We start from the raw sequence: 17,015 nt of genomic DNA, 5'->3' as shown, positions 1-17,015 counted from the left end.
TTAATTCACTGCTCAGGTGGTAAACAGCACAAAGAAGGTCAGTTTTACGGCTACTACTTTCTTTGCCAAGGATCAGGACACAGATGGTCTTTTTCCCTAAGGAAGAAAAAACATCTAATAGTCATTTGGTTAAAAAAAAATAAATGAAAACATAGGTAAATAAATGAGTTTTTTGACGATCAATAAACACTCTACAATATATTGTTTCACGTTACTGTGTTTTGTGTCTCAAACTTTCAGAAACTCACTTAATAATAATAATAATAATAATAATAATAATAATTAAAAAAAAAATAGGAACGAGGTGGACAAAAAGAGAGGAAAAAGTTAAGTTTTTTTCCCAGGTAACAGGGGCAGTGATAAGAATTGTCTGAGTAATCTTTTGCTGATAGACCTCCATATGGTGTTGTGTTTCCCAAGTCAGGTGTTTGAAATTCAACTACCCAGAAAGTTGACGGTGTGAAGTCAGATTAGTGTTCCCAGCAACAATATCTTATCAAGGAAAATACCGTATTCATTTACATGCACAATGTGGTTGCAATACTACACGATATTTTCGCTTTCTCCTCTATTCCACGCTGAAAAATGAAATGACTCAGATATAAATATACTGAAATGGTCAAACAGAAAGAGGGAAACAGCTGCCCTTATCTACTTGCCATAACCACTCCCATTTGATGGCAGTTGCCAAATCACATGAGCTATTGATCGACCAATCTCACAGTAGAATACAGGTAAACTGGCCATTCCCTGCTAACCTCAGGCAGGCAGGTAAAGCTTACCTGTCAACTAAATGCAGCAAACTTCAGAGAGGAGAGACTTGAGCACCTTATGTTTTCCTCACCCACTGACCACCATGAACACTGATGACCAATTTTATTCTCAAACTCAGATTTACAAGGAGTCATGTGCCTTTCAGAGAACCCAAGGGCAGGACTATAACCCAAGCCCCCCAGCATGCCTCTACATGGGAAGGCAACAGCAAGCAACCTATTCCAATCCCTTGGTTGCTCTGGATCCAGGAAGCCCTCCAGATATCTCACCTTATGAGGTGCCACCCATAACTGAAGACCCCGTGTTGCTTCATCACCACCACCATCACCATCACCACCACCATCCACAGATCCCTCACCCCCACCAGCAAGCAATGCCCTTCCCAGATGACCCCGAGCCTGGAGCCTTAGAGGAACGAAACCGAACACTTTTGCCTTTTCCGTGGATGAAATCAACTAAATCCCACACGTGGAAAGGACAGTGGGCAGGTGAGATGAATGTAACTCTATATCTTGTAAAACGGTTTATTTTTCCATTTGCGTTTAACATAAAATAAGCAAAATAGTGACTCTATCAAAAGGCAGACATTTTTTTTAATAAACTTTTAATACAACCAAGTTAAAAAAAAAGTGCAAATGCCTTACCATCCATAGGCTGCTTTCTACAGTAGTAGAACTCACCCCAGTTAAAATATGCCCAAACAAGCTAAATATACCAATTGGTGAAAAAATATGCAATTGTATAATAATTACAAGTGTACTTTATTGATCCCTCGAGAAATTGTTTTGTTTTCAAGACATTTTTAACTTAGTCTAAGATACTTTTTTTTTACACAGACAATAAACAGAGGAAATAGAAATCATAGTCACAGCCCTTATATTTACAGTATAATTTAGCTCTTTTAGGAAATATATGCAAATTAAGCACCAACCTAACAATTAAAATAGATTTTCCATAAAACAGAAACTCAAGTCCCCAAACAAAACAATGCCAATCGTCTTTTTTTGAGTAATTGTGTGAGCTTTCTATAAAACATGACACATGTAAACGATATTTCTCTCAATTACTGTAACACGTGTCAAATTAGCCCTGGAAAATTGATGCTCAGATGGATAAAAATGGATGTTGTAAATAAAACTGAACAGTGCATATTTAAAGTCTAGTAGAGAGCAATGCAATACTCTATTGTGCACACAAACACATGGTAGGAATCTGTTTCTTTTGCATGTTTTAATAGGAAATCTGAAACGTTGAGGAAGTGATCAGTATAAAACATACATTGTCCTACTGTGATTGGCAGCTATAGGGAAAAAATCTATCTGTACAGAAAGTTCAGTTCAAGAACAATATTACGGTATCTCATTCCACAATGTTATCACAGTGGCCATTATGCACTTTTTTTTGTCACACCTGGAGTGTAAATATTTTATTAATCACTTTGTTCAAATAGACTGTTGAAAATGTATATTATAGCAAAATACCGTAGCGATATTCTCTAACTTTGACCAGACAGTGTGCAAAGCACAAGGGAGCTGGATATATATATATATATATATATATATATATATATATATATATATATACACATATACACATATACATGGATATACACACACACACACACACACACACACACACACACACACACACACACACACACACACACACACACACACACACACACATATGTGTGTGTGTTTTATATGTATATATATATATATATGTAGCTATACTGTATATATAGCTATGACATGTATGATATGTATATTGTATATAGCTATATATATATATAGCTATGACAATTACAATGATGTTTTACAACGGTGGTTTGTTATTTAGATATGATATAAGAAGGTTGAATTTAATTGGAATAAATATTACAGTACAATAAAAACATAGGGAGAACACTGTAGGTTTCTGCAGAGGCAGACGACTTTTTAAACCTCTTCAGGGGTCCTTAAAAGAATGGCTTATAAATACTTTTAATTACACATGCAGTATACAGTATATATAATTTTCGGTCATATTAGCACACGGGCATTATGGAATCGTATTCTTAACACCCCTGTTGCCCTCTTACAGTTTGTTTCCATGTTAAATGGAATCACATTTTTCTTGCACACCCGCCAGTATATTTTGCACTTGGTTGGTTTGTGAAGCAAAAGCAGAAATAAGCATTATTTACACTGGGCGTGTGAATTGAAGTCCTATAACTGGTAATTCCCTGATTTAAAAAAAATAATAATTATTAATTAACCCATTTTCCTTGTCTTGCAGCCAGGGTTATAAAATTAGAGATTAAACAAACTCATTTACCCAGCTTTAGGCTGAGAGTTGCAATGAAGCTGCTGCGTTTCTAGGGCCCAGAACCCAACATTTTACTTTGCTCTGAGACCTTTTATATTTAAGTTTAAACCATTATAATAATAATTTGTTCTTGTTTAGCGCTGCTAGTTTTACGTAGCGCATTACAGAGACAGTTTGCAGACCCAGTCCCTGCCCCGTAGAGCTTACAATCTATGTTTTTGGTGCCTGAGGCACATTTATGAAATGATGTCTCAGGACAGCAGTGACAGAAATGAAAACCTATTTTCTTTGTTTTCTTTCAGTCCTGTTGAAGAGTAAAACTTGCTCATTACGCTATATAATCCCAATAATGTTACTCAAGTAAAATTCATTCTAAAGTGTGTTAAATGTATGATAATTGCACACATTATATTGCACATATTACCGAATATTAATTGCTGTAATCTATTGTAATTGTGCATGGGTAAAAATATAGTGGGGTGTATATTTTCAAACCAAAACCGGTGGCAGATTAATTGAAACATAACTTCTCATTGCTTTCAAATGTGTGTTTTTATTTTGGTAAATCTGGTGCACTTTGTTTTTGCCACAGTTTCGCAATAAGACATGAACACAAAACCCCCATTTCAACTTAATACGAAAATATATCATGATATCCAATGTTGGGGTGTATGTGTGCTAGGTATCAAAGTCTCTCAGCTAAAGACCCAATGCAAAACCAGTGCAATAAATATGCCAATAAAATAAAACACAATGGGGCCTTATCATTCATATTTCTAGTAATGTTTTCGGGTTAAGTTTTGCAGCCAGGAGATTTTGATAAATGACCACCACATAGATCCATATTAGTTCTATGTATGAAATGTATCAAAGAAAAATATCAGAGTGGTTCCAGTGCAAATTCTTTTTATTACATATAGTTTTTTTGCCCCAGTATTGCACCACTTTTGCCTTGATACATATGCCCCAGTGTAAGCAAGATAATTCTGATGCAATTCTACACCAGTTGTACCCAGGAAAAAGTCCTATGGGAATTTCTCTTAATACACCTGTACACCTGGTGAAGCATTTTGTCCAAGTAATGCACGACTTTGTCTGACATACAAAGAGGGTCGAGGACAAGTACAACAAACTGCCACAAATACCCTAAATCTAGCTAATATGTTGAAAATGTGCCATAGTTATACTTTGTGTGACTCCGCTGCACTAGCAGCTTTAATTGCATGCAAATCAACACATACTGTAAGGGGGTGTTTTAAACAAATTTGGTGATACTTTCCCCCTGCGACAATAACGATCAATTCATTGTGAATACGGAGCTCGTTTGTTTGCTTGTTAAGATACATAGGCATTTGGAACCTTTTTTTCATCAGATATACAGGGGCCTTTGTGCTAACATGATGTTTTAAATGGTTTATTGCATCAAAATTGTAGTGCTAAAAAGAAGTGTAAACCTTAACAAAATGTGCGTAGAGTGTAAGAAGTTCATTATGGGAGTTTTTACATATGGCGCTTAGATTGTTGACTGAAAATGACCTTCGACACATTGCGGCCTGCTGCATACCTGATTGATACAATTTAAAGTGAAATATAATCATGTGTATTTTTTATATTATGACTGGTATTAGTAAATATCAGTTATGAATTATATATATATATATATATATATATATATATATATATAAAAGATATTATGAAAATATTACATTTTGTTATTGTATGTAATGAAACAACCGTGCTGCATCCCAAAAAATAGGACTTCTAATTCTGCGCTATCAATTTAAACAGACTTTTTTGGGATTTATGTCAAGTTCAACTTGGCTTACGATTTTGACACAGTTTTTAACTATATTTTTTGTGCCCCAATACTAATTTTTTTAGTTCATACCATTTATATTTGTGCGTCATGGGCAGCACACTTGTTTGTGCCAATATACCTAATACAAAATACTGGATGGTGCTCTAACACTCTCTCATTAATCCCAGTGAAAATATTTATAGTGATATGAATATTTTATTGTAATAAACCAAATAAGATGGTCTATAACAGAGGTGGGCAACCTATTTTTCAATGTAGCCACAGGTGTGACGAATCAGAAGCGAAAATCGCCACACCATGTAAAAATCGAGAAATTAGGTTGCTCAATCGAACATTTAAAACAACACACACTGTTCGTCTCTTCACTCACCTCAGCACTAGCACCTGCTGCTGCTTCACTCACCTCAGCACTATCACCTGCTGCTGCTGCTGGTTCACTTCGTTGACTCATTCAGAAAGCACAAAACAGCACACACCGTCAGGAAAAAGTTTATTTTACTGTGGGAGCTGGCAAACTCAAATTCGCCACACTTTCATGGCCAATTTGCCACTTGCGGCAATTGGCGACAGGGTTGCCCACCTCAGGTCTATAACATATAAGTGCAGTGTGACATATACCTAAAACACTAAAATAGTGAAAAGGTGATCCAAAAATATATTTATTTAGGAGGTAAAAACCTCCGCTCAACCCTCATATAGACTGTTCCAAGAGTCTTGCAAGACGGTTCTCTCCACACGTAAGGGGAGCGGTGGTAGATATATATTATATATATATATACACACACACACATATATATATATGTATATATATGTGTATATATATATATATATATATATCTACCACCGCTCCCCTTACGTGTGGAGAGAACCGTATATATATATATATATATATATATATATATATATATATATATACATATATACATATATATGTGTGTGTGTGTGTGTGTGTGTGCACGCGTGCGTGCATGCCAATATACCTGTATACATTTTTTTCCGGTGTCAATAAATGCCAAAAGTTCAATTTGCTGCCTTTAGTTCACAGACCACTTGTTGGCCTACAAAGCAGCACAAACCTCTGAAGTTTTCCTAAAACTGAGGCAAACTTGACAAAAAAATATCAAATGAAAACATGAGCAGGCTCCTTCGATTATAGTCTTCGTAAACTACCACAATTGCCACCCGAAAATCTAGGTCCAGGGAGAAATGTGTTTTGGACTTTGCATCAAACTCTTAAAATGTAGTAGGTCATTAATCAAAGTCTCCCAGCTGCAAAACTACAACCAAACCTGGGCAAAAATAGTGCACCACTGTGTTAGCAAAGTAATGGGAAACATTTGCATGATATGTTGGGTTTCGCCCCCACTTTTGCAGCTGAAAGACTTTGATAAAGACAAAACATGATGTCTTGATGAAGATGAGGTTCTATTCCCTCCCCCCGCACTTGTTAATCACATTTCTTTTATTGAACACAAACATGGTAGCCCTGAGTCCCAGGCTGAATGTTATTTTTAAAAAAAATGATCTTTAATAATACATTGATTAAATAAAAAAATACAATGACATCATTCATTATTTGATGAAGGAGAAGAGGAAAACAAGTCTGTTCTCCTGTGCATTTATGGATACTTTCCATGATAAAATACGCGTTGTGTAACTTACCTGCACTATGTGTTGTTATTGCTCAACAAATCCTGTGCCCAAACAAATTCCATCAAGTCTGCGATGCCATAAAACCTCCACATATCTGTGATACCAAAAATGGAAACCAATATTTAATATCTCCTGTGATGCATTGAAGTGCATAACCCACAAAATATCATTAAGCACTGACACTATGCGACTAATTTTCGGTGTAAGAGCACAAAGAAGTTTAAACGATGAGGGTCTGTTTATTAGATACTTCCAGCTTCAAATCTGGGGCAAAATTGCTTGAGATTTCTGAAAGAAAAAACGTTGTTGCTTTTAATAGGATTTTTGCCCTTTGGTGAATCATTTGAATCATTTGGTGAGGTATTTTCTGCAATTTTGTAGTTAGGATTTTTTTGGGGGGCGGAGAAAGACTTATGACTGTAATTTTCCCTTTCTTGTCCCATGTGCATCAGATTTTGTAGCAGATTGCAGAAGTTACCAGATACACATATTATAAATGTATCAAGAAAAGTGTGTGTCTGGTACATCACTCTTTTCCATTGTATGAGCTTCAAAATTATCTGTTGAGTCTGACTTGGCATAAACTCATCATTCTGTGTCAAAAGTAATACTTTTGTATAACAAATTACTTTTTTTGGTGTGCAGGTAAAAGCAGCAAAATATTTTTGGGAGGTGTTCTATACCTTTATTTAGTTCCCTAAGTATAAATCATTTTAGTACATGTTCTCTTTAAAATAACCCAACGCATTTCCAGATTTAGGGGTATATTCTAGAAGCTACGAGTTGTGCATATCCGTGTCTACAGAGCCCCTTCCTATCGGATTTGCATGGTTTGCTATTCTGTAAGCCCTTCTTGCATGTTCAAACCATGCAGAAAATACTTTTTTTTAGAAGTTGTTTCATTCTGGCTATAAAAATGCGGACGGTATGACTAAAAAGACTTAAACGCACATTTTTGGCAAGTAACAGAATTATAGTAGCTCTGTTAAGTGCAAAATGCAGAACCGCTTCTAATAACTCACATTTCTTTCTCAATTCCTTCAGAGTTTCATCCAGAGCCTGAAATATGGGTTTTGTTGAGATAGAGCAAAACCCATAACTCAGCAAAACCCATATTGTCCGATTCTGGACGGAGTAAGCACCAACGTAAGTCATTCTGCTTCAAAAACAAGTGGAATTCTGGTGTTCTGGCTGTTAAACTACTGTATGCGGCAGGTCACTTTTTATACATGCGGTTTAAACTATGCGATTTGCAATACAGAAAATTGACTTTTGGCTAGTTTTAATTCGCTACCATGCCAAACCGTGCGGTTTTACAAGGACAAACATGCAGCTACTAGAATATCCCTGCTAGTATCTATCAATGACTTATCTACTTGGATTTAACGGTTTATTCAATATCCGCTTAAACTTCTGACTACAGATGCCCCTATTTTTTGCTTTCACTTGATTAGAGGAGCATTCCCCTCTGGGCTCTCTCCGTAGCTGAACCACATTAATTTCAGCTCCTGGGACCACCGCTTCTCGAGATACTTACCAGAGAAAGTTCCGCCCGCACCTTACGGAGGTTTAATTCCCCCCTGTCACGCGGCTCAATATGAAGCTGCAATGGATAATGTCACAGCTTCTTGTTGGCCCACGTTACATGGCAGATTTAAACCTCCATTTTGCTTCTCTTGGGGGGACAGTACAGGCGGCACCTTGCCCGGTATGTGTCTTAGAAACCAGGGATTCTCCTGAATGCAAACAACACGGTTTAACCTCGGAGATCCCCTGCTCCTACAGATGTAAAAAAAGGGGTAAGGGGCGTGATAAAAAAATTGAGATGCGGGAACTGTCCCTTTAAAATGTAGCTTTTTCTTATACTGTTACATTTAGTAAGCTTTGATCTCTGTTTGGTAAATAACCCAGATGATCCTTAAATTCACAAAACTCTATGTTGTCTATTTACTCAATTCGCCCAGCTGGAGCAAAACCAGTGCAGAAAATAGCACTAGAAAGAAATCTAACAGATCTAAGTGGGATTTAATTGCTGTTTTGTACAGTACCAGTTTTTCTCAAGTTGTGAAGCTAGGAGACTGATACAGAGGGGTTAATGTAGTATTTAAGTCTCCCAGCTGCAAAACTGCAGCAGAAAGTAGAACCAGATTTATCAAAGGGACAAAACCTCTAGAAGGCAATGGAATGTTTTTCTTTGATGAATGTTGTGAGTTTTTTGGCTCAGTTTTGCAGCCTTGAGGTTTGGATACAATAAGCTCCATAGATTCTTAAGACTCAGATTCTAGATTTGGATTTTAAATTTGTTCCATTTAAAGACCTCTTGGCCTATGTACCAAGCATTGCAATGAGTGCATGTGAAACTCCGTTTCATTTGCACTTGCGAGCGGCTAAGTACTAAGTGACCTCAAATCTGTTCTACCTGCGTCAATATGATTTATTTATATTTTTGGCGGACAGAGATTGACTGTTTGGCGTACCGATGTAAATGGTATGAACGAAAAATATATATTTCTGTGCATCAAAATCATCTGCCAATTTCCACTTGGAGTAGATACTAAAAATACTTTTTAATAGTTGTAGTGTCAAAATAGTTTGCTATATATCAACAATAACAGAATTTGATGCAGCATTTATGCTTCACTATATAGATTAAAAAATAGATTATTTTCATAGCATGGCTATGCTAAATAATATTTCTCCAATAATGTATATTTACTAATACTGGTTATAAATAAAAAAAAAAACCACACATAATTCTGTTGAATTTAAATTGCATCAATCAGGTATTCAACATAAGGAATGGTTTAAAAATAATTTCAAACAACAACTGATGCATCATATATATTAAGTGATACAACAACCTTCTTACAGATTATGTACATTTTATGAAGGTTAGTATTACTTTTAACACTGAAATTTTGATGGAACAAACCTTGAAAAAAAATGTTAGTTCTTAGATCCCATCTATTTTTTATTGTAACTTAGCATAAAAATGTGCTAAAGGTGATTATAATTGTGAAATTTATTAAAGAAAATGTGAACATTTTAAACTGAATTTCCCTTCTCAAGATATTTTAGACACAATAAAGAAATCAATCTGGTATTAAAACCCAATTTTAACATGTTTCATAATTTCATAATTTATTTTTTTTAAACTCGGATCAAAAACTATGGACTCTATTTATCTTTATACTATAAAATTAGGACACAATTGGTGGAAAAAATTTATAAAATAAATTAAAATAAAAACATATCATTGCTTTTTATAATTTAGATTATTTTGATTATTCAGAGCTTATGTATTAAGCATCACAAATGTCTTTTTTTTTGGCGCCCAAATTAGCGCATTGACACCTAATTTTAAATTGTGCTTGCGTGCTACTATGTACTAACCCAAAATTTCTCAATCTGCACCTTTTGTGTAAAGAACCATTTTTTGAAATTATTTTGTTGCACACAGTACTATGCTAGACAGGCTGATGTACATGATATTTATTAAAAACCTTGGCCCCTTGCAGATGCACTTACCAGAACACCTTCTTACTGTCTCTGTACGTTCCACCCATTTACCAAATAGATTATAAGCTCTTTGGGGCAGGGACTGCTTTTCCTAAATGTCACTTTTATGTCTGTAGCGCAGATTCCCATTATGTGTTATTTGTATTATTTGTTATTTATATGATGATGTCATGTATATTACTGCTGTGAAGCGCTATGTGCATGAATGGCATCTATAAATAAAGATAGACATACATACATACATACAAAAGAATGGAGAAAATGGGAGAAAAGGAGAAAGTGCATCAAAATGCTCCCCCCGCCCATGTTGAACCTATGTGTGTTAATGCACCTGACGAAAAGAGTGTTACCCTCTTTGTGCACACTGATTTTATATATTGGTAGTGCAGAGGGAAGTTTCTATGTATCAACCAAAAGTGTGTTTGGTTCATTATGTTATTATGGTTAACACATATTATAAATAAATAATTACTAACACTAATTATAAATAAATAAAAATATACATAATTCTGTTTTAATTAAATAATAATAATAATAGCATGTTCTTGTATAGCGCTGCTAGTTGTATGCAGCGCTTAACAGAGATATTTTGCAGGCACAGGTCCCTGCCCTGTGGAGCTTACAATCTATGTTTTTGATGCCTGAAGCACAGGGAGATAAAGGGACTTGCCCAAGGTCACAAGGATCTGACTCTGGGAATTGAACCAGGTTCCCCTGCTGTGCCAGTTACTGTCGTTACTCACTAAGCCAGTCCCTCTCCCTAAATTATATAAATCAGGTATTAAATGTGACACATTGTGTCAAAAATCATTTCAAGCAACAAATTAAGCATCATATGTGTAAAGCCTTCATACTTATAATGCACATGTTATGAAGGTTTGTACTTCTTTTTAGCACGAAAATTTGACACATTAAAAAAATTAGATATGAGCTTAGTACACAAGCTCATTTATATTGAAATATCTGGTGCTATACCTTGATTCAGTTTTTGCTCCTGTATTACAGCTCACAGACTTTAATAAATTGACCCCATCGCGCCTTTGTTAGGAAATGAACTGAGAAAGTCCAAAGTTCTAGGGACCATATTGATCCTGGAGAAATGTAAATTTGTCCTAGATTGTCATACCTCATAGTAGGCCAACACGTTAGACAATCTTTACAGATATAACAGTGTGACAAAATGTTGGAAATCTCACAAGGGACTTCTTCATGTGTTCTCGCATACTCTAAATACATGAAGCACAGATACTTTAGGTTTAAAAAGCTCGATACAAACATTTGCATGTAAGAACTCACTTAATGGTCACTTTAAATGGATTTTTAACGCCAGATCAGTAAAATTCCCAACAGCGACCACCACTCACAAATAATATTTTAATTTACCTTGTATTAAAAAATTACTGAGAGATTTTACAATAAAACATGACATTTGTAATTAACATGAAAAAATGGAAATGTATTCTTTAGTTCCACAAGAGACTCTTTGGCAGCCAAATGGTCTACGTTTATTGTATAAAGTTTACTCTGCACCACCATATATCTTAACTCTGATTTCTCGCTACACGCCTACTCACCACATGCTCAAACCAAGGTTGTCTAATCTTTGCACCTATTACCTATACAGCCCTCCCCCGTCTAAAAGCTTTTTTTCACTAATCCTTCCCTACCTACAGTATGCAACCAACTTCCACTCAATATTCTGCAAGCACCTTCACTTTCCACATTAAAAGCCAAGCTAAAAATTCCCCTCTTAAACGAAGCAGCGTATCAAGATGCCATTGCCTTCACTGACTACACATTAAAAAATGCACTTATACTCCTAACATGTCCGTAAACCTCCCAACACTTAACACTTAGATTGTAAGCTCTTCCGGGCAGGGTGTCCCTTTGCCTTATGTTGTAATTTACCTGTTGCACGTATCCCCATTGTTTCTACTTTATTTACCTTGTAGTGTAATTTTGTAAAGTGCTGCGTACACTGTTGGTAAAATTATATATACCACGGGGTAGATCTTCAGAGCTCTGGTCATTTTGACCTAATAACCTTACATTCCCGAAGTTGGGAACGGACATTATTTTTCTTATAATTTACGGGGATCTTCAAAGCTATTAAGGTGCAAAAACAATGTCCATTGTGCACACAGATTTTCTGCATGAATGTTCTTAATAAAATGCGGTAGCGTGCCGCGGAAATGTTGATTAACCCGTTGAGTGCTGCAGCTGCAGTGCTATTAACTGGGATTTTCATGTCTCAGAGATGCATTGGTTAATACACTGCACATGCGCTTTGGTCAAACTTTAAGGCTGCGTCCACGGTGACGCTGAGCGTGCGCGCTCAGCTGTTTGCAGAGACAAGCAAATTTGTTTTTGCCACTCGCTGGCGCGTCACGTGAGCGGTTCGCCCAGAGAGGGCAAACCAGCTTTGTTATGTCATGGCCGCGCCCCGACACGCACCCCCCGAGCGCGCAACTGGCTGGCCACAAATCCCCCAAGAAAGATGAGCGCCGAACTCGAGCGCCAGCGTGCTCAGCATCACCGTGGCCGCAGGTGCAATATTAAAGCAGTGATTTTCTTGTGCATTATCAAAAGTTAATGCAAATCTTGTTATAATATTGAGAAATTTATCATTTTTACCCTTATTAACTCATATATGGTGTATAATGTAATAATGACTGTATAAAGTATGGGTATTCAATAATGTATATCCATACATACCTCAACAATATTAATTCATTTTTCATTTTTATTAATGTACAATTAAACTAAATGAAGGACAAACATCCTTCATTTATTTTAATTGCATATTAATACAAATTAATATGAATTAATAGTGTTGAGGTCAGTGACATAGCTAACCATTCGCGGGTCCCCAGGAAAGAAAAAATTCAGGGCCCCATTAATATTAATACTGACTGCAATTTTTTCTCACTCCCCCCATCCTCTATCTTGTCATCCTTCCTCATCACTCCCCATCCCTCTTCGTCATCATCTCTCCCCCTCCCCATCATCATCATCTCGCCTCCTCCTCCTCATCATCATCATCTCTCACCCTCCCCCTCCTCATCTCCTCTCTCCCCGTCCTCATCTCCCCTCCTCCTCCTCATTTCCCCTCCTCCTCCTCTTCATTTCCCTTCCTCCTCCTGCTCATTTCTCCCCTTGCTCATTTCTCCCCCTCTTCCTCATCATCTCTCCCACTCCTGCTTCTCTCCCCCTCCTCCTCCTCACTCCCCTCCTCCTCACTCCCCTCCTCCTCATTTCTCCCCCTCCTCCTCCTCCTCTCTCCTCCTCTCTCCCCCCTCCTCCGTCTCCATCATCATCATCATCATCATCATCATCATCATCATCATCATCATCATCATCATCATCATCATCATCATCATCATCATCATCCCCCCTCATTATCTCTAATCCCCATCTAATCTCATCATCTTTCCTCCTCCTCCTCCTCCTCCTCCTCCTCCTCCTCATCATCAGATCTCCCTCCTTAGGGTGACCAGATTTTATTTTAAAATTTACAAAAACCGGGACACATGTGCCCCCATCCCCTTTTTTTTTTGCTTTCCTACCTCTGCCCCCATTCTCACTCTCTCCCTTCCCCATCCACCCCTCCCCCCCACATCCTTTTCTCCCTTCCATGCCATCCTCTTCTCCCCCACTCCCCCCATCCTCTCTCCTCCCTTCCCCTCCATCCTCTCTCTTCCCTATTCCATGCACACAACCACTACACCATATACACACAAACCAAACATGCAACATTAGTGTAACACACACACACACACACACACACACACACACACACACACACACACACACACACACACACACACACACACACACACACACACACACACACACACACACACACACACACACACACATTCTCCCATATACACACACAAACACACACACACACACACACCATATACAAATACACATTTATATTCAACATAAAAACACTAAATGTACAACATATATATACACAATGTATGAAACACATATATGCATTAAAAATACACACATTTACAACACAGACACACACACACTTACCAACCTAGAAGTACACACATACCCTTACCAACACAGACAGACACACACACACACACACACACACAGACGCACACACACACGCACTTACCAACACAGACACACATACACACACACACACACACACTTACCAACACAAACACATACACTTACCAATATAGACACACACACACACTTACCAACACACACAAGGAACTTACCAACACACACAAGGAACTGGGAGATGTAGAGAGGAGCAGCTATGGCAAGCTCTGCAGTGCCACCTGCTGCCAGAAGTGGTTAAGCAGCCCTGTTCGCCTCCTCCCCCGCAGCCGGCATCCTCGGCTCTCCTCCTACATGCCCAAGCCTGTCTATATCTGAAGACAAAAAAATTCAGGGCCCCATTAATATTAATACTGACTGCAATTTTTTCCCACTCCCCCCATCCTCTATCTCGTCATCCTTCCTCATCACTCCCCATCCCTCTTCGTCATCATCATCTCTCCCCCTCCCCATCATCATCATCTCGCCTCCTCCTCCTCATCATCATCATCTCTCACCCTCCCCCTCCTCATCTCCTCTCTCCCCGTCCTCATCTCCCCTCCTCCTCCTCATTTCCCCTCCTCCTCCTCTTCATTTCCCTTCCTCCTCCTGCTCATTTCTCCCCCTCTTCCTCATCATCTCTCCCACTCCTGCTTCTCTCCCCCTCCTCCTCCTCACTCCCCTCCTCCTCATTCCCCTCCTCCTCATTTCTCCCCCTCCTCCTCCTCCTCCTCTCTCCCCCCTCCTCCGTCTCCATCATCATCATCATCATCATCATCATCATCATCATCATCATCATCATCATCATCATCATCATCATCCTCATCATCATCATCATCATCATCATCATCCCCCCTCATTATCTCTAATCCCCATCTAATCTCATCATCTTTCCTCCTCCTCCTCCTCATCATCATCAGATCTCCCTCCTTAGGGTGACCAGATTTTATTTTAAAATTTACAAAAACCGGGACACATGTGCCCCCATCCCCTTTTTTTTTTTGCTTTCCTACCTCTGCCCCCATTCTCACTCTCTCCCTTCCCCATCCTCCCCTCCCCCCACATCCTTTTCTCCCTTCCATGCCATCCTCTTCTCCCCCACTCCCCCCATCCTCTCTCCTCCCTTCCCCCTCCATCCTCTCTCTTCCCTATTCCATGCACACAACCACTACACCATATACACACAAACCAAACATGCAACATTAGTGTAACACACACACACACACACACACACACACACACACACACACACACACACACACACACACACACACACACACACACACACACACACACACACACACACACACACACACACACACATTCTCCCATATACACACACAAACACACACACACACACACACACACACACCATATACAAATACACATTTATATTCAACATAAAAACACTAAATGTACAACATATATATACACATAATGTATGAAACACATATATGCATTAAAAATACACACATTTACAACACAGACACACACACACTTACCAACCTAGACGTACACACATACCCTTACCAACACAGACAGACACACACACACACACACAGACGCACACACACACGCACTTACCAACACAGACACACATACACACACACACACACACACACACACACACACACACTTACCAACACAAACACATACACTTACCAATATAGACACACACACACACACTTACCAACACACACAAGGAACTTACCAACACACACAAGGAACTGGGAGATGTAGAGAGGAGCAGCTATGGCAAGCTCTGCAGTGCCACCTGCTGCCAGAAGTGGTTAAGCAGCCCTGTTCGCCTCCTCCCCCGCAGCCGGCATCCTCGGCTCTCCTCCTACATGCCCAAGCCTGTCTATATCTGAAGAGAGACAGATGGGCCACCGACAAGGGGGGGGGGGAGAGCAGACCCCCCAAGAGCTTGGGCCCCCAGGCTGCCCGGGCTATAGCTACGCCCCTGGTTGTGGTATGTATGGATATACATTATTGTATATCCATACTTTATACAGTCATTATTGCATTATGTACCATATTAATTCACACAAACATATCACTTTAATCACCAAAAATCATAATATAGTTTATGATGTTTTTCAGACATTCATATGATCCATAATATGTATATTTGTATGACACATGTACATTTTTGTAATGAAAGGGTTAAGTCCCAAGTCCTTTACTCATTACATTGCTTTTAGGCAATTCCCAGAAATAACTCAATAATGATCAGCAGGGCTCAACAAATTATAAAAAACGCTACTCGCCAGACAAAAAAGGGACTGTCCCCCCCGCCCCCAAACAAAACAATATATATTTTTTTAAATCACACTGTACAACTGAGCATACACTCACTCTCTCACCCCCCCTCCTTCTCCTCTCTTATCCCTCCTTCTCCTCTTCCTCTCTCACCCCCTCCTGCTCTCCCCCATCCCTCTTGCTCTCATTCTCACTTAACAGGCTTCGGTGGAGCACTGCAGCAGAGGAGAAAGACAGTGGGCGGCCGGCGGGAGAAGAGGAGGACTGAAGACCAAGGGAGTGGAGCGGCACCAGAGGAAGACGCCGTGTAACACCACTGATAGACCACCTCCACTCACATGGTGGTCCTCGGTCCTCTTCTCCCCCCACCAGCAGTCTTCCTCCGATGCCGCTCCGCTCCCTTGATCTTCAGTCCTCCTCTTCTCCCGCCAACTCGTTAAATGCTAAAATCAACTCGCCACCAGTGAGCGGGCAAATGCATTTGTCAAGCCATGATAATAAGGGTCTGGATGTGAGTAAGGGCAGCTTTTGGAAGGTGCTATATCTTGTAGCATTATCATCATGTTATTAACAGTAACCTCCGTTACTGAGGATCTCCGCTGTTAGGTAAACTGCT

At 38.9% G+C, this 17,015-nt stretch overlaps 1 protein-coding gene across 1 annotated transcript in view; it reads left to right on the top strand.

Moving 5' to 3' along the window:
* The first annotated feature begins 769 nt into the window (after positions 1-769).
* Positions 770-17,015, top strand: part of PDX1 (pancreatic and duodenal homeobox 1) — a 32,120-nt gene continuing 15,874 nt past the window's right edge. The window contains exon 1 of the mRNA XM_075593441.1: positions 770-1,262. Within this exon, the coding sequence (XP_075449556.1) occupies positions 794-1,262 (469 nt within the window). The 5' untranslated portion in view covers positions 770-793. The remainder of the gene's footprint in view (positions 1,263-17,015) is intronic.

Source organism: Ascaphus truei, chromosome 3, assembly GCF_040206685.1.
Source record: "Ascaphus truei isolate aAscTru1 chromosome 3, aAscTru1.hap1, whole genome shotgun sequence".
In the NCBI taxonomy this organism is placed as follows: Eukaryota; Metazoa; Chordata; class Amphibia; order Anura; family Ascaphidae; genus Ascaphus; species Ascaphus truei.
Note: the sequence above shows the minus strand (reverse complement) of the source record. Positions and strands in the feature narration are given on the sequence as shown.